The sequence below is a fragment of the Ciconia boyciana genome, chromosome 12 (genome assembly GCF_034638445.1).
Source record: "Ciconia boyciana chromosome 12, ASM3463844v1, whole genome shotgun sequence".
In the NCBI taxonomy this organism is placed as follows: domain Eukaryota; kingdom Metazoa; phylum Chordata; class Aves; order Ciconiiformes; family Ciconiidae; genus Ciconia; species Ciconia boyciana.
Window position 1 is genome coordinate 8,669,263 of NC_132945.1, and position 23,974 is coordinate 8,693,236.

At 41.6% G+C, this 23,974-nt stretch overlaps 2 protein-coding genes, 1 long non-coding RNA gene and 1 other non-coding gene across 7 annotated transcripts in view; 3 read left to right on the plus strand and 1 right to left on the minus strand.

Annotated features, from left to right (window-relative positions):
- Nucleotides 1-3,131, minus strand: part of LOC140658676 (transmembrane 9 superfamily member 2-like) — a 34,020-nt gene extending 30,889 nt beyond the window's left edge. The window contains exons 1-3 of the mRNA XM_072877362.1: nt 2,886-3,131; nt 2,307-2,374; nt 903-996 (exon numbers count right to left, since the gene is read on the minus strand). Coding sequence (XP_072733463.1) covers nt 903-996; nt 2,307-2,374; nt 2,886-3,002 — 279 coding nt within the window. The 5' untranslated portion in view covers nt 3,003-3,131. The remainder of the gene's footprint in view (nt 1-902; nt 997-2,306; nt 2,375-2,885) is intronic.
- A 68-nt stretch (nt 3,132-3,199) lies between these two features.
- On the plus strand, nt 3,200-7,538 carry LOC140658678 (uncharacterized). 2 transcript variants are annotated; one of them, XR_012044816.1, is made up of 3 exons: nt 3,200-3,365; nt 3,520-3,708; nt 6,538-7,538. It is a non-coding gene; the product is annotated as an uncharacterized lncRNA (long non-coding RNA). The 2 variants fall into 2 exon arrangements; XR_012044815.1 differs by lacking the exon at nt 6,538-7,538 and adding an exon at nt 3,856-5,056.
- A 594-nt stretch (nt 7,539-8,132) lies between these two features.
- RBMX (RNA binding motif protein X-linked) lies at nt 8,133-23,974 on the plus strand. Of its 3 annotated transcripts, XR_012044814.1 has the most exons (10): nt 9,669-9,795; nt 9,989-10,095; nt 15,665-15,836; nt 16,939-17,055; nt 17,415-17,529; nt 17,644-17,769; nt 17,862-17,950; nt 20,606-20,694; nt 21,853-21,894; nt 23,186-23,974. XR_012044814.1 is itself a non-coding variant. In XM_072877364.1 (9 exons), the coding sequence occupies exons 2-9, from the start codon at nt 9,687-9,689 to the stop codon at nt 18,759-18,761; spliced, it is 1,158 nt and encodes a 385-aa protein (XP_072733465.1). In that variant the 5' UTR covers nt 8,133-8,236; nt 9,669-9,686; the 3' UTR covers nt 18,762-19,069. The 3 variants fall into 3 exon arrangements, 2 of the variants coding, with proteins under 2 accessions (XP_072733465.1, XP_072733464.1); XM_072877364.1 differs by lacking the exons at nt 20,606-20,694; nt 21,853-21,894; nt 23,186-23,974 and adding exons at nt 8,133-8,236; nt 18,454-19,069 and having other exon boundaries at nt 17,847-17,950; XM_072877363.1 differs by lacking the exons at nt 20,606-20,694; nt 21,853-21,894; nt 23,186-23,974 and adding an exon at nt 18,454-19,069.
- On the plus strand, nt 9,848-9,919 carry LOC140658767 (small nucleolar RNA SNORD61). Its single transcript, XR_012044864.1, has one exon. It is a non-coding gene; the product is annotated as a small nucleolar RNA SNORD61 (small nucleolar RNA).

Below are 23,974 nucleotides of genomic sequence, written 5' to 3' on the forward strand. Positions count from 1 at the left end.
CATCACCTCCTCTACACTCCTATGAAAAGGTGTGACTAGGTCCCTAATGACTGAGCAGCAGTAGACTCAGAAACTCTGCTGCCTCTTTTTCTCACAGGGATTTGGATTATCTAGCAACCCTCACACACAAACATAGCCCAGTTTTCAGTTGCACCAGCAAATCCCAGTCTGGAAGTTGCACTTGAACAGTATACAGCTTTCAAGCATTAGGAGCCAGTGTTTGACCATATCTCTGTTACTGACAATAATTTTCCCAAGTTGATTGGACAGCAGTTTAGAGATGCTACATTTGGCCATTGCTAATGCAGAGCATGAGACAAAAATACTACATACCTAATCTACAAAATACTTCCATACATTTATTTTACAGAAGATTTCAAGTGCCATGCATCAACAATGAAAAAATTTGGTTTTAGACAACAGATGTTAAGTGCATACAAGTAGAGAAAAGCTGGAAGTGAGCCCCAACTTGGCTTCCCCTTCCCACTCTGGAAGTTGCCCAATAGTACAACCAAGTATATGAAACAGTTCCTGAACCACCAGTTTACAGCCTCCAATATTACATTTAAAAAAACTAATGATTTCAGATCACCTGAAACACTATACACCCAGCTGTTAAAGAACTGCTTAAGATACAGTTTCTGGATTTCTCTACCACAGAGGAACAGGAAAGAAGAATGATTACTGGCTCAGCTTTCTAACTTCAATTACCCACTCTAAGATGCCTTTGGGGTGGGGGGTGGGAGGGACTTTGTTTTTATTACAGAAACAGTATAAAGCTTATATTAAAAATATAAAAATAATCACACAATCATCAAGTCTTTAGCTATGTCTGTGGGTTACAGCCATCAGAATGACAGCTATCAAATCTAAACTGGATCAACTTCAAGGGAAAAAATAACCTTATATGGAGATGATGCTATTCTCTCCCCAAACAACACTTGTCCAAGATTTTCTGATGGTCTTTTCTCTTCCGTATCTTGACAGAAATCAAAACTGGAAAAAAGTGAAAAAGATTACCTTTAATTTTTAATTGACATATAACTGTAAATACCAGCCTAAAACAATTCAAGTTATGTCCTTGACACGGCAGTTTTCACGCTTCTTTTGGCAGGTCAGCCACTGTTAGTAAAAATTTGAGTGCCTTTGCAAAGAAATTTGGCATATATTATATAGAAATATTTCTATTTTGATATAAATTTCAACCAAGATATAACACAGTTGAAGTATCTTTAACAAAATGCATGATGCTTAGTCCAAGCATCCTTTTCAAATAGCAATTTAAACAAACAGAATGTTTCATATTAAGAAAAAAAGACTATGCTATGCACTGTCCATTTCTCTTGAAAAAAGTTTCAGAAAAATAACTACACCCCTTTCTTAAAGGGGTCTTTACAAACAGTATTTAATGTGAAACGTTCCAAAGAAGGGAATTGCTTTTAATATGCCACACTGCCAAATGCCATTCATGAATTCTTTTCAACTACACACAGTCTGAAACAGCTGAATATGGAAGAGAGAATGTAACCATTCTGGATCTTTGTTATTTAAACATGCGTACTAGTAGATTATGGAAAAAAAAAACCAAAATCACTTATCTTTGGTGAATAAGTACTTTTCCTCAATAAGCGGTCCTAAATCCATAAAGTTTAATGCAAATAGAGACATTGTGGGCTTTTTGAGCTAGTCTCTGGTCTTGCTGCTACTGTTGCACTGCACACAATAAGACCTACAACACCTCCAAGTTTCTCTTTTCTGTATGCCCAACAGCAAGACTGCAAATCATATTGTGTAACATTGCTTAGTAGGCCTATAAATGTCTACAAAAGCAGGTAATAGTTTCCACAGACAATAATCAAAATAAAAAAAACAATAATTAGATACAGAGCTTTGGTGGAAAAAGGAAAAATAACAATGACTCTTCTTCCAGTTTCTTTTAGTTGCCAGAAACAAGGAACACAAAGCTCCTGTCTTCCTAGATTTGACTAACAGGAAGATTTTTCGAACATATCAAACAGTCAACACTAAATCTAGTACTCAGCTCAAAAAAATGCACCCATTAGAAACCCAGCAACCTTGTCTTTTACAATAACAGAGAACGGTCAGGAGGCACAGGTGTGGCCCTCATCCTTTCCGCCCTCTTGTATTTAATTCCTGCCACCGAACACTGGATTTACTCTTCCATCCCTACACTCAAAACACCGCTTACAAGAAACACGCATACTGTATCAGGAGTGGCATCACTGCACTGAGAACAAAAAATAGGCTTTCCAAACGCTTCTGGAAGCCTGTTGCAACGTACTTACGCATCATACTCGTACGGCAGAACCGATTCAACCGAGTCCAGTCTGTTCACAAAGAGCTCTATTAGTGACTGAAACAGGGAAGGACAAGGGAGAAAAAGTATGAAAATACAGACTTGCAAAAACACATGTGCGGCCGACACGAAACGCATTGCTAGCTGGCAAGAGCTGTTACAAGTTTCGGAGCTCACTATCCCACAGCGAAGTTACCACGTACTTCTGACAGGCCCCGACCGCCGCCGCGGCGCTGGGCCACGCCAGAGCCGCCCCCCCTCGGCTGCGCCGCCGCCACCGGAGGCTGCAACAAGGAACGAAGCACCGGCGAAGGCCCCCCCCGGCACTGACTGAAAAGTTCAGCGGGAAAAGGGGAGGTTTTCACCGTAAAAAAACCACCAAGCGCACCAAGCGAAAGGGAGCTGGGGGTGGTTGGCTCCTCCCGGAGCAAAGGTTGCCGCCTGAGGGAGACCGCCCGGGCCCGCACGCAGCGCGCCGGGGGATACTCGGCGGTCCTCCCCCTCGGTTTCCGCGGCGGCGGGGGGGGGGGAGACCGCCCGTGTCGGGCCCTCCCGTGAGGGCTCTCACCTTGCATCCCTCGCTCTCCTCGCCCTCCTCACAGAAGCTGACCGGCGCCAAGCCGGGAAGGTAGAAAGCGGCACAGAGAGGTACCACCAGCAAGAGACTGGCCGCCAGCAGCCTCATCTTCCAGCCTGAAGGCGCGAAGGCAGCATGAGCCGAGGCAGCAGCCCTGACTCCCCGGCCAGCGCCTTACGGAGGCAGCCTCAGCCGGGGCGGAGGCCGGTAGCGGCGGCGTCACAATCGCGTTGGGGCCGCGACGCCTGCGCGGTGAGCAGGTGAGGCGCTGAGCGCCATCTTGAGGCAGGGCACCCTGAGGCACGGCGGCTCTTCTCTTCACGGAGGCTGCCGTTGGCTCCGGGACGTGTGGGCGGGCTGTCACCTCCCTCTCGGTAGGGAGGTGGTTTCCCTTCTTCTTGCCTTCCACGCTCACCTCAGTCCTTTTTCCCAAAGTCCCCTGTGGTGACTCGTACCAGAACCTCTTTCCAGGTTTTAGCTCCCAGCATAACAGGGAAAGACTTAAGCTGGATTTTACCAGCTCAGAAATTAGGGGTGGAAATCCAAGATTTTGTATTGCAATTTTTATCTGCAACCCTGTGACTTTTAAGAATTATATTTGATGACTTTTTGATGTCTTTTTCAGCAGTTTGTGATGTTTGCAGCCAACAGCAGTGGGATACGCACCAGCTCATGGTGTCCTGTGGCTCCTTGCTACCACAACGCAGCCACAGCAGTGCCATGAACATGATGCCAAGCTCCGGGCTCGCTCGTTCAGGTGGCAATGGCAGGAGCAGCACTCGAGGACAGCTGCAAAACCTGTCTGAGAAGTAGGGTAAGTACAAGTGATGGCTGCAAGCAGAGCTCCCCACTGCCATGGCAAGACGCATATTCACTGCTGTCTAAGACATTATGCTAAAGGCATCGCTGTCAATACCGGGTAGACAACGCCTCCATCTTCCCCTCTGTATTTCCCGTTTAGGCAAGCTGTTGCTATTCTGGTTTACAACCTGTGACATTACATTTGCATTACCCCTGCAAAACCTCCATGTCCAACAGTTTTACCCAGCTCGTCAATCAGTAGTGAGTTGCCCTGACCGTAGTACAGCACCAGGCAAGAGGAAAAAGAATAAAGGGTGCATGATAATTGCTTGTCTTCCATCTTTTCAGCTGAGCCTGGAAAATTTGAGTTGTCATTTCAGGCAGCTCCAGCTATGTCTTAGGGACCTGTGATCCACCTTGTATTACTAAACTGAAAGGGGCCACAATTACATCCCAAATAGGTGATCTGGGAGAAGCACATTATGGAGTTCCAGTTTAAAACTGGTTGACAAAGTCAGTGCCAGAAAGAATTGTTTTGTGCTGCTCTCATCCACTCTAGTTTGAGTTTTATGGAGGAAAAATGCTGTATTTCTATAAATACCTATCAACTGATAGCTGCCCAGAAAATTGCTCCTTGTCATGAAAGTATTAAACTGATCTTTTCAGTTATTAGTTTTTTACTATGTATCTAGAGGGAATTACATTCCTTTTTTATTCATTCTGAATGAGTCTTATGGGATCAGATTATTTATGTATTCGTTAGTCCTCATCCCCCAGCTCTCCTGAACCCTTTATCCAGTTTAAATCCAAAGTATGATGAACTTGGTAAAAGGCCAATACGTTTGATGAAAATATGCAGTGTGGTACAAGGGAGATTCAAAGTACTGCCCTCTGTATAAAAAGGTTTGTAGTGTAAATTCAACTACATTGTTAAACATCATAGGATTCACTCAAGAGAGTGACATTTTAGGTGAAAGCTACCAAAAAATTTCATAAAATATTACCCTCATGGAATGTTCTCCACCTCTCCCGTCTAGTGGGCTCATTTTTGTGGTTATCAGTGAAAAGGCATAAAGATCAGTTTCTTTACATGTACGTGGTTTTGTAACATGCTTAATTGTGTTTCTTCTACTTTAAAAAACATAAGGAAAATTTTATAAGCTGTGATAATGCAAGGACAAGTATATCTATGCTAGTTAGATAGCAACTGTCTTCTGTGTAAAGGTTGGTAGAGTTTTCCTGGTCTCTGTTTCCTCAGTTATCCCATCTAAGTCTGTTTCCTATTCTGTAGGGGCCTATATCAGGACCTCTTATTACTATCTTAATTTCCTGTCAAAAAATAAAAGCTGAGAGATCATTTGCAAAAGAAACCATCATGGCTCTTCAGCCTTGAACTTCTTACTGAATGAAGTAGAAGAGCAATTAGTTTCCATTCAGACTGCAGTTTGTTCCCTGAAGGTTTCTGTAATTTTTCTACAAAAATTCAAACTTACAAAAAAGAAAAACAAAAAGAGAGGAGGAGGAAGACTTAGAAGAATTATATATCCTCTAATCTTCTAGGAAAAAGATCTGTCTCACTGAACTTGGAGCAAGACCATACATAAACTGTGTAGTGGAATATAGTAAAATATTGTTCCAGTTTGCAGTGCAGATGGAACTAAGGTTTTGATGAGAAGCCTGATGAAGATATCTTTTAGGACAAAGGATAGAAGAATCTGGCTCTAATACAATTACAGCAGTTATGTTCAAATGCTGTTTCAAATGTAATTATGTTCATGCTAATCCCCTTCTAGCTACCTGTATAGTACATGTTAACAGAATGTTATTAAAATGAAGCCAAGAGTTACCAATGAAATATTTTACTCTTTTAATCCGAGGAGGAAAAAGAGACTTTAGTTTGCATTTGCTTATCTTTCCAATTACCTGGGAGGCAGTCAGCAAATACACTACTGTAGGTCATAGAAGCACACAGAGACTTCACACATAGATGGAGACTATTTTTAGCATGTTTCTTACAGGACTAACAATTCGCTTTAGTTTTCACTATCCATTCCAGGGAGACTCTGAGGTTTAAATTCTTCTGTATTGAAACTAGAATTTGAACCTTTTTTTCGTATGATAATTGGATGAGTATCTAGCTATGCCATTCTTCGGCAACTGCATTGTTATCACGTGCAGTGCCCTCCCACTTCGTTACTGAAGGTCATCTTTCCCTTTTCCCATGCACAGTAACAGCATCCAGAAACTCTTAGCATCTATGCTGGAAAGGTGATCATCTTTAAGTACATACTACAGCCTAGAGAAGTGTTTGAGAGCTACCTCCTTTTGTATTCTCAACAGATCTATGAGGTAGTTTGAAGCAATGTCGCCTTCTGCTTTCCCTAACACAAAGAACAGTTGAATATCAGTATCTGAACAGAGGAGACTGAAAAACTGAAGATAAGAGTAGAGGCTGATCTTCTCTTATCAGGATGCGACAATTATGCAGCTCTGTGACTGTAACAGCACTGGGCAGTACCAGTAGAGTCTATAGACTCTGTGGCACCTCTCAGAAGTAAAGGTCTGTAGAATACCACAAGGGAGAATAGAAGTCACAGAGGAGTTGAGCAACATCCATCCCATGTATTAAGAAAGTAGATGAGGTAATATGCTCGTGGGCCATATTGTCTGCTGTGACTCTGACAAGACAACACGGTCTAGGAAACTATACCGCCATTTCTAATTGCTTCAATCCCACCCATCCCGTCCTCCCCCTCCATGCAGCTGGCACAAATAACAGTGTGGAGAGAGTTGGGAGGGCAGTACATACAGATGGGAAAGGCAGCATTTTTTTTCCTTTTAGCTCCCAGCAGGTTCATTGTGGAGCCCTGTCAGCCCCAGCGACTTCTCCATGAAGACATGCTATGGTACCTGTAAGGAAAGGGATCTTGGTATGCACAAGCAAGAGCCAGAATAGGTACCAGGCACCACTGCCTACTGTACAGCATGGATACCCGTTGAAAAGCCCTGGGAAAAACCACCTGGTTACCTGCCACAGCTGGTGCAGGCGCAGTATGGGAACATGAAGTGGCTCTGGAGACAAGCTCCTCAGGCCTGACAGGCATCCCTCAGCACCGCGGATCCCCATGAATGCACAGGGACTGGCCCTTAGCATCCTGTTACTCAAACTTGGGATCAGGGGATTCACCTGAGGTTGTTTTAAGTCCTCTGGTTAATTCTAGTGGGATTTCAGCATGGAAACCAGGTGTATTAAATAATTCACCTGTGATACATCTTGGCACTGTTCCCTCACTGCACAAGGATGAGTCAGGAGCTATATGAAATCCTAAACCGTTCAAGGAACCTGCAATTCCTTAGCTTTTGCATCTTGAAGAAATCAACTCTAAGGGTCCTTCTTCAAGGAGTAGGAATGTGCATTAGTTACAGGTCCTGGCTAAAAGTTTTCAGTGACTATGTTCCCCATGCTTCTGGAATTTTTATAAAAGGTAACAAATGGAGACAGACAGACTTGCAAAATAGCTACACTGTTTAAAAACCACATAGAACACATAATCAGGCAACTTCCCATTTGTTTTTATCACTTGGTTTTAAGAAGGTAACAAAAAAATCCATTTTTGTTTTTGAATTAAAAGACTGAGTGGTAATTAGACTAGGTGACTCTAAGAAAACAGGCCTTGTTGACTGATTAATACCACTTTAGATAATCTACAAGTTCAAATTATGAAAACTTAGCCAATTTTGTACACACAGACTTTCTCCTAACTTTTCAGCTATGATGTTTAGTCAGCAACAGAAAATACCTGCAATTGAACCTCAGATGTAATTAAAAAATGGAGTTAGTTGAACCAGTGCAAAACTTTGTGCTATCAACATATTTCATTTTAAACTACACTTATTTCACTTTAAGTCTCCCAGGAAGGGGTATTGACATGCACATATATTAATTAACTAAAACCGCCTTAAGACTGTTTTAGCTGAACGGTGTCAACCTCCCGCACAGACACTTCCCCAAAGTTAAAGTGACCCCATTGTTATCCCACAACCCTGACAGACTACACCATCGCGAGTGATTTTGCTTCCAAACTAGTGAAGCAGCGGCTCCTTTGGGCATCCCGCTCGGAAGCGGGACGAGGAGCCGCGGCAGCGGCGAAGCCGGCAGACAAAGAGGGAAGCGCTGCGGCGGCAGTCCGCCTTTCCTAGCCGGGAGGATGAAGTCGCGCTCATTTATCGCGGCTCACGCCCCCCCACCCCACTCCACTCCCGGCCGCTGCACGCCCCGTCTCCAGGCAGCACGGGGTACTCCAGGCCCCGTAAGCCCTCCGATGGGCCGCGCCGAGGCGCCGTGCCTGCCCGCTCGCCACCGACCCCGCTCAGCTGCCGGAGCGCTCCGCGCCCGCCGCAGGGAGCGCTGCGGCCTCCCCCTGCCGGGCTCGCCGCCGCGTGCATCCGGGGCCCCGGCCGGCTGGTGACGTCAGCGGTATAAAGGCCTGCAGCGCCTTTGTTCGCTCTCATTGCGCAGTTGCAGTTCGGTCTGAGCGGAGGTGAGTGCTGCCAGGCGAACTCCAGGCCCGGGGGCTCTGGGGAGGGGGAAAGCGGCGCCCTGCAGGGCGGGAGTGGGCCGCGGAAGTTGGCGGCGGGGCGAAAGGCCCGGCCCGTGGGCGAGGGAGCTGCGTGCCGCCCGCCCGCCGCTGCGGGCCCGAGGCGAGGCGCGGCGGAGGCAGGCCTGCCTCTCCGGACGTCTGGCCCTGCGTAGGGTGGAGGGAGCAGTGCGGCTGTGGCGGAGCGAGGGAGGGGGGGGGTTCCAACCCCGTGAGGCGCGGTGGCCGCCATTTTAGGTGCGGGGGGTTCTTCTCGAGGTCCCGCCGCGTGGGCCGCCGCATGCCGAGGAGGACGAAGGGAGGGCGGCGGCCGCCGCGCCTCGAGGGCCGGGCGGATAGTTCAAAACGGGGTTGAGGTGCACGGTCGGGTTCGCGCCGGGGCGGTCGTCTGGCGCCGGGAGGGAGAAGAGTCCCTGCTAAAGGTGGCCGCCATTTTGTGGAGGTGCCTGGAGACCGCGGAGGGTCTGACGCACCCCCCCCCGCTCCCCCTGTTCATCGGCCCGGCGCGCGCCTTCGTGGCGTAGAGAGGGGGGCGGCCGCGCGCGCACCCAGGCCTCCTGGGCGGCCCGGCCCCCGCCGGCCTCCCGCTTCCCGGGGGGCTTTGTCCCTGCTCTCCTTGTGTGCTGAGGGAGCTGCGCACGTTCTCCTTGCACGCTGCTGCGGGCTTTCCCGCCATGGGGCTGGAGGCAAGCGGGTAACGTTTGGCCACAGGCGCCAGGCGTTTTGCCAGGCACTTTGAGGTTTTGCTTTGTCTCTGGCCTTTTTTTTTTTTAAGTTCCCCCGCCTGGCCCTAGCTGTGGCCTTGCTGTGTGAAGAGCTGCGGTGATGGTCTGGTATCCGTGCAGGCTGATGCGTTGTGTAGGCCAGAACTTTGGCGTACTTCCCATGTATTTTAAAGAATGAGCTTAATTTGGAATATTGGCCCAAGCTGACTTTAAAGTTAATATTTTGGTATTACTTTGACATATTAAGTTCATTGTTTAGAACAGCTATGGCAGGATTTAGAGGGAGGGAGTGCTAGGATTACCATCGAGGGCAAAAAGACAGTAACCCTGAAAGACTTCACCAATACTACTTGATCTTACACGAGTTTTCATCAGTGCTTTGTTCCACTTCTTAAAGTTAACTTAATGTATTTGGAGTAGACTATATAATGTGAAGAAGTAACTTAAGGCAGTATTACTTCTAGTTGCTTCAGTCTAAAAATCTTAATTTTTTTAATGTTCTTTATACCTCATATCTCTTAATTGTCATCTTGCTCAAAACAATTTGCTTGTACTTTTGAGGAAAGAAGTCATTTATATTCCCTCAGGTGGTGTGGAAGTCTCGGTGGCAGTCTGATGTTTTGTTAATAACAACGTTATGCTTTTAATAGGTCATTTGCAGAATCAAAATGGTTGAAGCAGATCGTCCTGGGAAACTGTTCATTGGGGGCCTGAACACAGAGACTAATGAAAAAGCCCTTGAGGCTGTATTTGGCAAATATGGACGGATTGTGGAAGGTAAAAAGAAAAACCTTTCTATTTTAAGATACTAAGAAAAAGCAACAACATAGCTGTGATGACTTTTTTGCGTTGATCGCCTGAAATGATGGTGCTTTCATGTCCTCTAAGAAGTTCTGAGCTTAAAAGGTTAAATAAAGGTTAAGTGTTGCTGCCTAAGTACAGGAAAGAGTAATTGGCTTTATTTCTGCAGTCCTTTTGATGAAAGATCGTGAAACCAACAAGTCCAGAGGATTTGCGTTTGTCACATTTGAGAGTCCAGCAGATGCAAAAGATGCTGCCAGAGATATGAATGGAAAGGTAGGAATTAAGACCAATTATATGTTGCTGTTGCTACTGACTAGCAATGTTGATCTTTGGGGTAAATTAACTAGTAATAAAAGTTGGAAAGACAATGGGGTTTAGAAGATCCTGGAGACAAGCCATAACTTCAAATTTGGCAGGATGTTTCTGCCTCCATGGAGCTGGAATCACTTTCTCCTGATTGTGGGTTTGGCAGTAGAAAGTGAACTCTGGCTGTCAGTCAGTTATACTGTCTTTTTTTTTTTTAATTGGTGATGGAGGGCTTTTTAGTAGTCAGCTCTTCATTCTTGAATGTCTCCTATAATGTTTTTGTTTTGTCATATTTAAATGCAGTGCTGTGTAAATCAAATTACACTTTAGGGAAGTAACTTACCTGAAAACTTAATGGTTCCCTTAATGTGGGTTCGATGTGACTTCCCTGCTGTGCTGGAGTGTTGATGCGCTATCTTGTAATCTGTAGATAATCGCCTACATTTGTGAGTTGCATTGCCAATCTACTTGGCATGTATGAGGAGTGTCTTGCCAGTTAATGTGAAATAGCTTTGCAGTTAGCTAGCAACTGAATTTGCTTGTTTACACCCTACAATGCAATGACAGGACTTTAAGAAGAAATAAAAATTTGATGCATATGTAATGTCTTTAAAAAGAAAAACCTAGGAATTTGGAGCAAAAGTTCTGAGATAAATACCAGAATAATTTGTCAAAGGATTGTAGGCTATTGTGATCTGTGTTCTGGCATGTGTTTGAAAAGCTAGATGCAAGTTTGCAACTTAATGGTCAACAGCTGCTTACCTTCATAGAGGTGCTGTCTCTTTAGGCAGTGAAAGCTGTCTTCTGAGTTAACTTGAATTTCAGACTGGTCTTTCATGCATAATCTGAACGGTTGTGTTAAGGTCGTGCTGCATTGGCCTCTTTCTAAGCAGTGTCTCTGAGATGCCATTCATGTAAGGTGCAGAAGCTTCTACTGATTCTGATTAACACTTGGGATTTTGATAGCTATTTGTCTTGTTAGCATAAGACATTGAAGAGAAAGAAAAATGTCAGTCATTGCAGTCAGTAAGTAAAGCATAACCAATATTTGCACATTGGGAATAAGAAAAATGAGCTTGCTGTAGTGTTCACAGTGGACACAAATGGTAGAACTTCCTTGTTTTGTGTTACAGCAGGCTTTCTGCTGTGTGTACTTAGTTTCTGGGTGCTTCAGGACAACCTCATGACAATTAGTGTTAACTTTCTTTGGAGACTTCCTTCCTTTTTAAACAAGTTAGTACTTTTTGTCAAGGCAGAGTGTGACAAGTCAGATAATGTCCTTTCTGTACCAGCCTAAACATCCTTAAAGGTACTCCTTTTATTGAATTTATTTCTTCATTGTGTAGTTTGCTACAGTTCTGAAGACTTGTTTACTGCAGTTCTTAAACACTGATTTCCTCTGAAGTAGTCATTACACTGAACCCTCACATAAGGTAACTGGAAGCACCAACAGCTAATTGTCAGACTGAAAGTTCAGTCACTAATCCTAAGTGTTTGTGGAGTGCAGCTTTGAAATGAAAATCCCTCTGGAAATAATCACCAACTGTTCGAAATCTTAAATGTTGTGGCATGTGTTTAGTCACATTGGAAACATTCAGGAAAATAATGTTTAGTAAAATAGCTAAATGAGATTGAATGTTTGTGGCTGAGGTAATGTCTACATGTTCTGGAATGCATGATGTGCATCACTGTCAAGAAATGCTAGGAAGTACTGCCTTGTGGATCATCATTCTCATGGTTTCTGTCTTCAACACTACAAATCTAAAAGTGCCTTAATCCGCTTTGAAATTTGAGCAGCAAATAGTGTATGAAAAGAACATCCTCACTCTAGATTTGTCCTAGAATGACCTTTTTAACATAAACCTTTAGGTGCTGCTGTGTATAGTTCCAGTTCAGTACTGGTCTAGCTTGGTTCAACCATGGGTATGAAAGATGTGGAAGATGTTCATGAGGTAGTCTCTTGTCCTCATCTTCAGAAAGCCTTCTGGACAATAAGTACTGTTTGTACCTCAAAAAGACTCTGCATTCTAGATCTGAGGAGGAGCGATGTTTAAGGCATCAAACATGCTGTGGGAAGGCATCACTCTAATAAATCAGAACTTGGAGTTTTTCTGTCCATTTGGAAATGATGGAGCGCTCATGAGAATTTCAGGCACTTAAGAAGAAGCAGCAGAAGCACTGTGCAGTCAATAGCTCAAGCAGTCTGTAAGGAGTCAGTTGACTTGTCTGGCCGTGGGGAAGAGTTCTGCATCACCAGCGTGTTGCTCATTCTGTCAATCCAATGGAATTCAAAGTTGCAGCCAGTAGAAGAGGCTGACTTGGATAGATTCTGCAAGAGCAAATTCGGACTTGATTTTTTGCTTTGCAAATGTTCATGAAAAACATATGTCCAATGTTTTGCTCCTTTCTGGGTGGGGGGAATGAAGGGGGTTAATTATATTTCATTGTAAAATGGGACAAGCATAGACTAGTCTAAGCTTGCTTGTTGAAGATTAATTTCAGTCCTGCAGAAAGAGGTCAGGAGATAATGGTTTTGGAGCGGGGGTGGAGACTTTTCATTTAAATTACTTTCTCTGCGGAATTGGATCAATGTTAACATGTCTGAGCAGCACAGAAGAAATGTTAGAAGTACTTTATCATAGCAAATTATTAACCTTCTTTGAGAAGAACCTTAATTGCATGGTAGTCAACTCTACGTACTGATGTCATGAAATGCATGTGCCTATGTGGACACAAGTGTGAATACTCGCAAGTCTGTAGTGGACATTCTGTGCAGTAGGCTGTTCTCATGATCTTTTGATATTAAGTCCTGAGGACAAAATGGATAATTAAAGAGAGAATATGACCTTAGAGGAAACATCCGGGACAAGCCAAAGATCTAATTCCAGTGTAGACCTGCCAAGCCAGCTGGACTGTGTTAAGAGGTTAGAAGCAAATACTACAAACAATAGTCTAAACTGTACTCAGCGCTGCAGAAGGTTGTCTTCCTCTAATCAACAGAAAGTGTTTCCAGTTCTTTTGGTGAAGAAGCAATACAATATGTAGAAGCTCTCAGTGTAATAAGAAATGATCTTCGGTTCTTGAATATATCTGCTGAACGGAAGCCCACTTGATGTGCCATCAAGGAACATGCAGAAGTGGTGGAGTCACTGCAGCATCAACAGTAAAACGATCCATTGGAGAGGAAAGCCCAATGCGTTAGGTTGCAGTTTCATGCAATTTTCTGTAACAATTTCTTCGGAATACTTGATTTCTGCCCCACTCCCAAAACTTCAAATTTCATTCATCTTTTCTGTTGGAACATGGAACAGTTTGCAGGACAGTTCTGTAATTGTTTGGTTAAGGTTCCCTGGCTCACCTTACAAAGCTGTATAGATTGTTCATTCCACTTACAGGAGTTTTTATGATTGCCTGCCAATCTATTATTATCCTTAAATGACTTGTATCTTAAATGACTTTCCTGCTTTTTAGAACCAAGGTGACTGCACTTTATGGTGCCCATATCATACTAAAAATGCTACTGTAACACTCTGAATGAAGGTTATAAACACCAACTATGAGTGTTTGTGTTGACAGCTGGTGCTTTGGGCTCACTGGAAAAAAAATTCCTTATTCTGAGATGGCTTGTCCGAGTTTTATCTGTTCAGTGAGATGAGACCTTTCTTCTTTGACATAAGAACTTATAAAATAAAGTTGTCCCTTCTGCTTTAAAACAGGACAAACTTTGACAAATATCTTCTCCTGGTTAACAACAAAAAAAGAATCTTCTTGGACCTAATGAAAGGTCTTTTTGGAATGTAGGCATAGCTTTTTAAGACTGCTTGCATAAAGCAGTTTCAAAAGAAACCTATCTTTTGCCTATGTAAATGCATAAGTGCAAGGCAGAAGGAAATAGGAGGAGAAACGATAAGGAAAACTGTACCTCCTACATAAAAAAGGAAAGAACTTGGACCTAGCATCCAGGTTTTCAGAACCGATGCTAGCAGAGGGGGATGGTATTTGGTTTCCAAACTTGAGATAAGCTGTCAGGAATCTGCCATGAAATTGAGGACAGCAGTGGTCATGATGGCAAAGCTTAAGGCTTCAAGTCCACTGTTCTTGTTTTGAGAAGGGTGACAGAGACAGACGAATGATGATGGCAAAACAATATGATACAAGCTGAGAAGTTCCAGTGATTAGAGCTACTAATACTTGCTCCTGGAATGTTTCAGCTTGTCATGCCAAAAGGCTTTTTGAGGAACCTTCCATAAGTAAAATATTTTTATTAAGTCAAAGCCAAGACCAGTATGATTTTGCTAGTATTTTTTTCCTTACAATGGATCAAGTTGGACCAGTGGATATATACATAGGTTTTTCAAACAGTAGCTACAACTATGTATGGTGGCAGAATACACGAGCTACTAAAGTGGATTATTTCAGAGAGGGCTAGATGTCAGTGGAGAACAAAAAAGATTCAGTACCTTGGTAAACAACTATCAGCAGAGTAAGCCGTTACTAGCAGTCATGTTCATTTATTGCAGCAAAGAAGTGAAATAAACAACACTTCCTGCATGTATAATTGATTAGTTGTCATAGCAGAGTTAAATATTTAACTGCTAAAAAAGGTAAATAAACCATGTTTGCCAGGATAGATGTGCAGTAACTGAACTTCAGTAGAGCTTGTGATCTTGGCTCTATCATTACCAAATGCGTGGTGTCTGAAAGATTATACAGAAATTTGATTAATTAGATTGAGTTACTCAATATGTCTTACCACCTGCTCATATTTGAGGTATAATAGTTGGCTGCAGAGTTCCTGTTATCGCAGGTCTATATTCCAGAAAAAGCTTCTACTTTTCCACGACACTGCACACGTGCACACACACCCACCCCCCAAAACCCCCAGACAAACAGGAAAAAAAAAACCCCAAACCACAAAGCACCTCTACTCTGGAAAAGCAAGTAATAGAATAAATTGTGACAGTCACCTTTTTTGAAAACCCAGCTTGAAACAGTAGAAAAGAGGGTTGAATTATCATACTCGCTCTGCTTTGTAGATGCTGAAATTACTTCTAAATACTTCAGTGATCACCGTTTTATCAGGACATCAAGAAAATATACTAAACGGCCTCCCCATTGCCAGAAACCCCAACTGAAGCTAAGATATCTTCAGCTTAATCCTGTAACTACTGGTGCAGTCCTAGTTTGGTACAAAAGTCCGTGGCAATTGAAAGTAAATTGGAGATCATAAATCGTGTTTCATTTACAGAATAAATGACATGGGGCTGCCGTAATCATTGGACACTTGTGTTTTCACTGAAAGTCATTTCTGATGCTGCTCTGTAATTTTTTTTCGTCAATACCACAAGAATGAAGTACTGTAGAAATTAGGCCCAACATGCTGCTGAGTACATGGGGACTAATACTGAAGACTGAAATCAGTTCTAGAGTTGCTCTAACTTTATAAAATGGAAGCCCTGTAATAGTGAAGCAAGAGGGGCTTAATTTAAGAAATACAAACATGACTGAGCAGTAAGTAAAGCAGCTTCTTCTTTAGTCATTAGATGGGAAAGCAATTAAAGTGGAACAAGCAACCAAGCCATCCTTTGAAAGTGGTGGTAGGCGTGGGCCGCCACCCCCTCCACGAAGCAGAGGTCCTCCCAGGGGCCTTAGAGGTGGAAGAGGCGGAAGTGGCGCGAGAGGACCACCTTCAAGAGGGAGTCACTTGGGTATGTATTTACCTCTCTCATTATATACTTGGACAACATACAAGACAATCCCATTGGAAGATGACAATAATCCTACTGGAAAAAAAAGTCAAACGGCCGAATAGTGCACTCCTTGTTCTTTATTAAAATGGTGAAATATGATCTCGGCAGTTTAGTCAAATTTTTGATTAGGCAAGTACACCTTAAGAAAAGGCTTTCAAATATGAAGATTCCCTTCTACAACTAACACTCCACTTGACTTTTGGCTATGAAAGAAAAGCAAAACTCCTGCCCTGCACGTGAGAAAGGAAGCTTTCTGGTATTCAAGTTGAAAAAGCGATTCTCTTCCACCAGGGAAAGGGAACTGCCTTTCATTCTTACTAGCACGAGGTCTAAACTTAATAAATTGTAGGGCTTGTCCTTCCAGATCATAGTGGGAGTTAGGGAAGCTAAGCCTTGTTTGTTGCTATAACATAGTAGTGTGTTGAGTTGAAGCTTTCTGAAGTGGAAGGATAGTATGTTACTTGATACTGGATATTCTTTAAGATACAGCTATTTATTCAGAGACTTTTCAGTATCAAAACAAAACTGTCACTTAAAAGAAAAAGCAAGCAGCACCTGAGGTAAAACAGTAAAAGCTATAATGCAGAAAACCCCCCCCTGGACATAGTGAAAACTCCTCTCTTGAAGAGTCTGTGTATTAGGTTCTACAGACTCTGTAGTACCTCTGTTCCCTCTCTGGAGGATCTTCTCTAGTACATCTTCCCAGGTGGCTCTTGTCTTCTGGAACAATAACTTGTTGAGCATTTAAGCTGTGAGTGATTACAGGTATCAGCTGTCTTTCTCCCTTGTGTCACACCCTGTGGCTTTTGGATAAGTTCTAAAAGACAGTTCTTGACAGGAATTTAGGCTATGGAAAAGTTACCTTGGTGGGCTCTCAACTCTGCCAGTAGCATCTAGTAGTGGCTAAAACACAAGAGAAAGCTTTGAGGTCTAATTTTAGAGCTTTACTGTTAATCACATAAGGGTAGTAGCAGTGCCTAGGTTATTGTAGTTCAGGCTTTAGGGGCATACAGGTGAATATCACAGAAATAACAAGTTGGTTCATGGCTTATCCTTCTAGGGTCTTCTCGAGGGCCACTTCCCATGAAGAGAGGTCCACCTCCACGAAGTGGAGGCCCTCCACCTAAAAGATCTGCACCTTCAGGACCAGTGCGTAGCAGTAGTATGGGAGGAAGAGGTAAGGACTTCCTGAATTATTTTGTTGCTTAGTCAGCTGTAGCACCGTAGTCTTTCTTCAGGAACTGTTGCAAATCATTGATTCTAACTTAAATCTGCTGTGGGATAGTGTGTTGTTTTTCTAATCTATCAGTTGTCTTCATACCAATATCATTTTGTAGCTGTTTGGAACAGTTTGGTGTGATTTGATGAGAATGTTCCTTCTAGTGCTGTAGAAGCAGAAGTGTGAAGTATTATAAATGTAGGCTACAGAGATGTTTAAATTGCTATAAACAGTCTGCTAATACTTACTTGCCCTGAGGAGTCTTCTGTGTGGCTAAATGCTAATTAAGTTTAAAAACTTGGACTGTTTCTTTTAAGCTCCTGTGTCACGTGGAAGAGACAGTTATGGTGGTCCTCCACGCAGAGAACCAATGCCATCACGAAGAGATGTCTACATGTCTCCAAGAGATGATGGCTATAGCACTAAAGACGGGTAAATTCTCTTACTAATTTAGTTTGGCTTTTTTTTTCTTCAGAGAAGGATTTTGATCCCCGATCTTTTGATGTGTGACATATAGCTAACATCTCAATTTCTTGTTCTTTGTAGTTATTCAAGCAGAGATTATCCCAGTTCCAGGGATACACGGGACTATGCGCCACCTCCACGAGACTATGCGTATCGTGATTATGGTCATTCCAGTTCACGTGACGAATACCCCTCTAGGGGATATAGGTACCTACTGTTGGATTTTTCTCCCTGACATTTTAGTCTTTCTGTGAATCCCACTGATTTGTACTAAGTCTTAGTAGTCTTTCCTCCTATAGTGATCGTGATGGATACGGTGGTGGACGTGACAGAGACTACTCGGATCATCCAAGTGGAGGCTCCTACAGAGATTCATATGAGAGTTATGGTAAGAATCCATTTTGAGGATCATGTAGTAATTTGTACAGGTGTCATAAAATCTGACTTTTACTAGGTTGCTTGTGTTTTAGGGGGAAGTGGCACACTTTTTTTTCCCCTTACAGTGAAAGTGCAGTTGTTGGTTATCATTTGATCATCTTGTTAAATAAGCTATAAGCTAAAGAAGCAAAGTCTACAGTTCAGAATTGCAACTATCTCTGGAAAATATGGCTGAGTTTCTTCTCTAAAATAACAAGCTGTTCTGGAATACCCAGTAAAGAGCCTGCCTGAATAAACACCGTCTTCATTCCTTCAGAGTCTTTAAATCCACTCACTGCCTGATATGCAATCCCCACTTTAAATACCATTAACATGGCAGATTGTTAAGAACATCTCAATACATACAAAAAAGAGTAGCAGTAAACATTTAATACAGCAATTCTGTAAATTCAGATTGAAATTGTTATATATAACTTATGGTGTTGCCATATTACCTGACCATTGACCCTGCAGGTAACTCACGTAGTGCTCCACCTGCACGAGGGCCCCCGCCATCTTATGGTGGAAGCAGTCGATATGATGATTACGGCAGCACACGAGATGGATATGGAAGCCGAGAAAGTTACTCAAGCAGCAGAAGTGATGTCTACTCAAGTGGCCGTGATCGTGTTGGAAGACAAGACAGGGGTCTTCCCCCATCCATGGAAAGGGGCTATCCACCTCCTCGTGATTCTTACAGTAGTTCAAGCCGCGGAGCACCCAGAGGTGGTGGCCGTGGTGGAAGCAGATCTGATAGAGGTGGAGGCAGAAGCAGATACTAAAAACACTCTTAAACTTTTGGACCAAGACAGATTACTTCTCAAAAAAAAAAAAAAAGAAAAGTGCAAGTTGTTCTATCTTTACTACCAGAGGACTACTAAGAGGAAAAGTTGTTTTTACCTTTTTTTATTGTTGCCTGTTAAGTTTTCCCCTCCATGACTTTTATGCTTTTGTGAGGAAAAGTTAAACCAATGTTTAATTTCATTTCAAAATTGTTAACATTTCTTTCAAAAAGCAGATGTTAAATGTATAAAACTTGAGCTGTGTACTAGTGTTGTAATTTTCAAAGTAAAGTTTCCCTGAAATGCCACACTTCCCATCTGATTTTCCTCATGAATGGAACAAGCAGTTCTTAAGATCTTCCACACAACATCCAACCATCTAACATGGAGATGGATTGTTCTACATGTTCAGCATCTCATTCTTAAACAAAGTATTGCTTGTGATTTGGAGGGTGGTGGGGATATTCCACACAAAGTTCAGTTTTGCCTAGAATTTGAAGTCACAGTGTTCCCAGTACAAAATGCCTTCAGATCCTTGTGTAAAGAAAAATAGAGGATATCATCCACTTAACCCGAAAAAGCAAGTGGATAATGCTGTTTTCTGCCTTCCTACTGTTTCATGGGGAGTTTGAAAAGATCTCCCCTCCAAATAAATCATGTACATGTAAGTCAGCTACAGAATACTGTAAAAATAAAAAAAAATTGACCAATTCCATCAAAGAAGCTGCAAAACGATGCTTACTCATACTGTTTCAAATTTTTGCAACTCTGTAGTGTTTCACTTTTAAAGGAACATCTTTGATTCCAAAGGAGAAAATAAGATAAGCAAAGAAGTCTTTCTCTCCAACTTCTCAAAGGCTTATGGCTTCATAAAAACAAGTGAATCTTTCAGCATTCCACAGCTGATTTAAAGCATCAAATGCCTGTGAAACAGCAAAGATGGTAAGCAAAGCAAACTAGTTTTTCAGTCTAAGTCAAAATTGAACCAAGTTATCTTCCTCTAGTACAGTAAGACAAGCTGCACGTTATGGCAATGGAAGTGCTGTCTAGATGTTAAAAAAAAAGGAAAAGAAATACTTCAATACATTAGGAGTTCTCCAAATTCAACATTTCTTCTTGGATAAAAGCATTTATGGCACCAATTTTGAAACTAAAGACATAATGCAGCTCACTGTAGACAGAATATTGCCAAGTAGGGTTGGGAGGGGGTATTTTGTGCCCGGTATTTTTCAGTGAAGATGCTTAAAGAGGCTGCCTATACTATATTAAACAAAATTAAAGCCTTGTGAAATCAGGAATTGATTTAGATTGACAAATATCAGCTCGGCTATTGGGAGTTTGAAGCAAGCCATTGCAAACTTGACGTTTAGTTGGATGCCTGACTCTGTTTAGTTTGACACTGCGTTACAGGGATGTCTAGTACATGTGGCAGAACCTGTGGCAAGTTGTTATGACTCAGGTAAAGCCATGAAGTTCAAAAGATGCTCTTGAATATAGTAGACATGAAGACCTCCAACTAAAAAACCAAAAAGCACAAACCTAAAAGCTTTGTACTACTGTTTAGTCCTCAGTAAATTTTGTCGTTCAACTTATGGATTTAACGTGGCAGTGCACCATTGAAAAGGAATGAGAATCCATAAGCCATGCAACCTATCACTAAGCCATTCCACTCCATTCCAAGCCAGTGAATCCTCCACAACTTAAAAGAGAAGTAGTAAAACTTGCAACAGAATAATCTGCAAACCCAAGCTTGTGACTTTTTTGAAATGGGGGGAAGCACTATAGGTTGACATGTGCTGTAAAATGTACTTTTCTCAATTTGTTGTATGTTCTCTCGATTGCAGGGTGATAACTTCTAGAAGATACCACTGAAGTAATGCTGGTTCATCTGTGTTGATGGCAGAGACGAGTGGTGCATGTAGCAATACATAAGGTAAATATACTAGCGTAATAGCTGGAAGGAAGATTTCTGGTGCTTCTGTGTTAATAGATGTGGATGGACATTCTTGGTAGCTAAATAATATTTTCAACTTCCTGTTTGAATTTTGGAGGAGGGGGTTTAAGTAGGCTTTTTAAGCCTACCAAGTTAGGAATGACAGTGAAAGACTTCTCATGTGCAGAAGTTTGTCTAATTTGGGCATGGCTGAACATAAAATACGATTACAGATGCACTTTAAATCATGCTGCAGAGAGTACTTAGTCTAGGAATCTTCATAAGACCAGACCATAAAAATCTAAATTGGTATAATAAATGTCAGTACAGACATTTGATCAGTCTTGTTAAATGTGCGGAACATGCAATTTAATGATTATACTGAGTATAATCTTTGATTAGGTATTAATCTCTGCAGAGGTCCTTGGATTAAATTGCAGACTTCCAGGCATCTCCAGAGTGGTTTAAAACTTTGTAGGTCAGCTGTTTTTCATGACTTTGAAGGCTACTCTATTATTTTTCAAGCAGATGTAGGAACAACTATCTTCAGACTTCACATGGAAGAGTGACTGTCTCTGTTTCTCTGATAACTCACCAGGAAAACAAAAAGTGGTAGTGGCTGTCATGCTGATACAGCTTTTCAGAAAACTTTTCTACTAAGTAATAATTTTTAAAAGAAAGTAAATAACTTTAATGTGTTCAAAATCTCTTAAAATCTAGTAGTGAAGGATAAGGATAAATCTCTTTTCCAAGGGAAGTATTTATGTAAGAAGTGTGTGTACTTTTTATGTAATTTTTTAATAAGTTTTCAAAGTACTCTGTAAATGTAAGGACATACTTTGCTGTTAGTTTTAAATACTGCTTTTGAGAACCAACTTTGAAATGGTGAAAAGAAAAAGCTGTAGTTGGTTCAGTGTTGTCCATCTGACACATGGTCACTGATTTCAGGGAAGTTCCATTTTGTGTGAAAGATAGGTTCTGTTGCATACTGTGTGATGTTTGTAATCTGAGTTGGCTTACAGTTTATTTTTAGAGTCACAGCAACTTAAGTATCTGTGCAATGCTTTTGTTGGAATATGCCAGTAGTATTTTGTAAATATGCCTGATAAATTGCTACTGTTACCTTGATAAAGAAGAAAACATATGCTTTTATTTCAGGGTACTGGATTGTATTGCAGATCAAATACAGAAGCATCACAGGTATTTTCTGTTCTGAGTCAAAGAAAGCATATAGTTAAATAAAAGCTGCTACCTGACCAACTTTTTATTTTTCTGTCACTTGATAACATTTCAACCAACAAAAAAAGCGTTACTTTCCTTATCTTCACTTCACATTCCTCTTAAGTGTGACTGTTGAAATATTTAAACCACAAATCCTACTGGAAAGGACACTGTTTGAACTGTAGGTGTCTTTTTAAAGATTAAAAAACCTAGCTTTTTTTCATTCAGAAATCACTTTTCATTCAGAAATCACTGATGTCAGTAGTATGGCACCAAAGTAGATTAGGGAAATATGTCTAAAAGTAAGCTCTTCTCCCTTGCTCCCCCACCAACCTGCAAAAAATTAGCAGGAGTCAATTTTTAAATTTGCGGTTTGAAGCTTATGCAGATCATGAATCCTCTAATAAAGAGATGGAATGCTGTCTTTAATATGCAGCATCCTAGGTGACTTTAAAAGTTTTTGCCAGATCATCATATAGGTTGTGTCAGAATGTTTCCAAGTTTTTTGTATGTATGTGCCATGTTAGCTTAATTTCCTCTGTATTAGCTAGGAAGCGGAAGGTTGATTACTCTTGGCAAGTGAAAAAGCTGCTCTCTTTTGGAAAAATTAAGTGCTTTTTTCTCATTTCACTAGATGTGTTTTGTCACTTACTGGTGGTAGTGGGCCATGTTGTAATTAATAAAGATATGAGAGATAAAAGCACATTTTCTCAGCCTACTCTGCAGCTTATAAACATTTCCAAATTCTTAGCAGGCATGGTGACAATGTTAGTTTTGGGAGCAGGAAATGGAACTTAACTGACTACATGGCAGGAAAGGTAAAAAGGACGTAATTGTACTAATTCAGCAAGCTGTTTACCTTTTCTTGATCACAAGTTTTATTTAATTTATTGCACATCATTACTTACAGATTAGTACCAGTGTATATGCCAGTTTATTACAGGACTCCTGAGTATCATGCTGAGATGGTCAAGAGCTAGTGGGATTTTGTGGTAGGCAAGAGGGGGATATGCACAGGAATTGCAGAGGCTTTACTTAGCACTTGCTCTGGAGACAGTGTTGTACAAGAAATGTGCATTAATGCAAGTAGTGCTGAGATAGTTTTGATTATTGTAGTTAGCTATTGATGTATTTTCATACTGTTGAGAGAAATTGAATATAATGCTAATGTATACATTGTATATAAAAACAATCAACCAGAAGATTATTTAGGTTTTTTGTCTGTCTCTTGGTTTCTGAGAGTGTACTAACTTGCATTTCCTTTTTTCAGTTACGGTGACTAGAAGGCGGCAGTGCAGCAGTGGATATGCGTTGGAAAATCGAAGGATAACAAAATGCAACTGATAAAGCTTGGCTTTTGAGTGTGGTGTTACCCAGTATTTGTTTTAGAGGGGTGTGTTCTCATTCAGGAATTGCCTTTGAAAGTAGCACTACTAATCTCTTGGACATGAAAAAAATTCTCAGGTGGAAGTCAGTTGCTGTCTGCCGTAGTTAACATCTTCCAAGAGTCAAGAGTGAGCCTTTTTTTTAGTCAGTACACATGCATCAGCAGATTCTGCAGCAGAAAAATACTCTGGGGTTGCCCTTTACATAGGGTGCTTTCCGTTTATGCTGAAAAAAAGAGCAAGTTATATAAGTTGAGTTTTAATCCTCTAAAATACAGAGGACTAAATTGTTTAAAATTCTTACCAAGAAACCATGAAAAGTTTTACTATATTCTTACATTAACAGTTTTATAATTGTCCAGGCCTTCTGGATGAGAGGAAGGAAGTGTGGATGTACTGAGATGATATTGGTGATAAATTCCCAGAATAATTAGTGTTCTTGTATATACTAGCTTCTTGAAAAACTCCAGACAGCACTAGCACTGCACCTCTTGCAACAAGATGCTTTCTTCAAAACTTTGCCTTGGTTTTGTTGCATTTTTATCTTACATATATGTTGATGTGCCAGTGTATGAGAGGGGAATCCTCAGGCACCAGTATTTCATGTAGAAAACTAACTTCAGATTGGCTGAGGTACTTAAACAGTTATGGCTAATAAAGTTTATATTTACTTC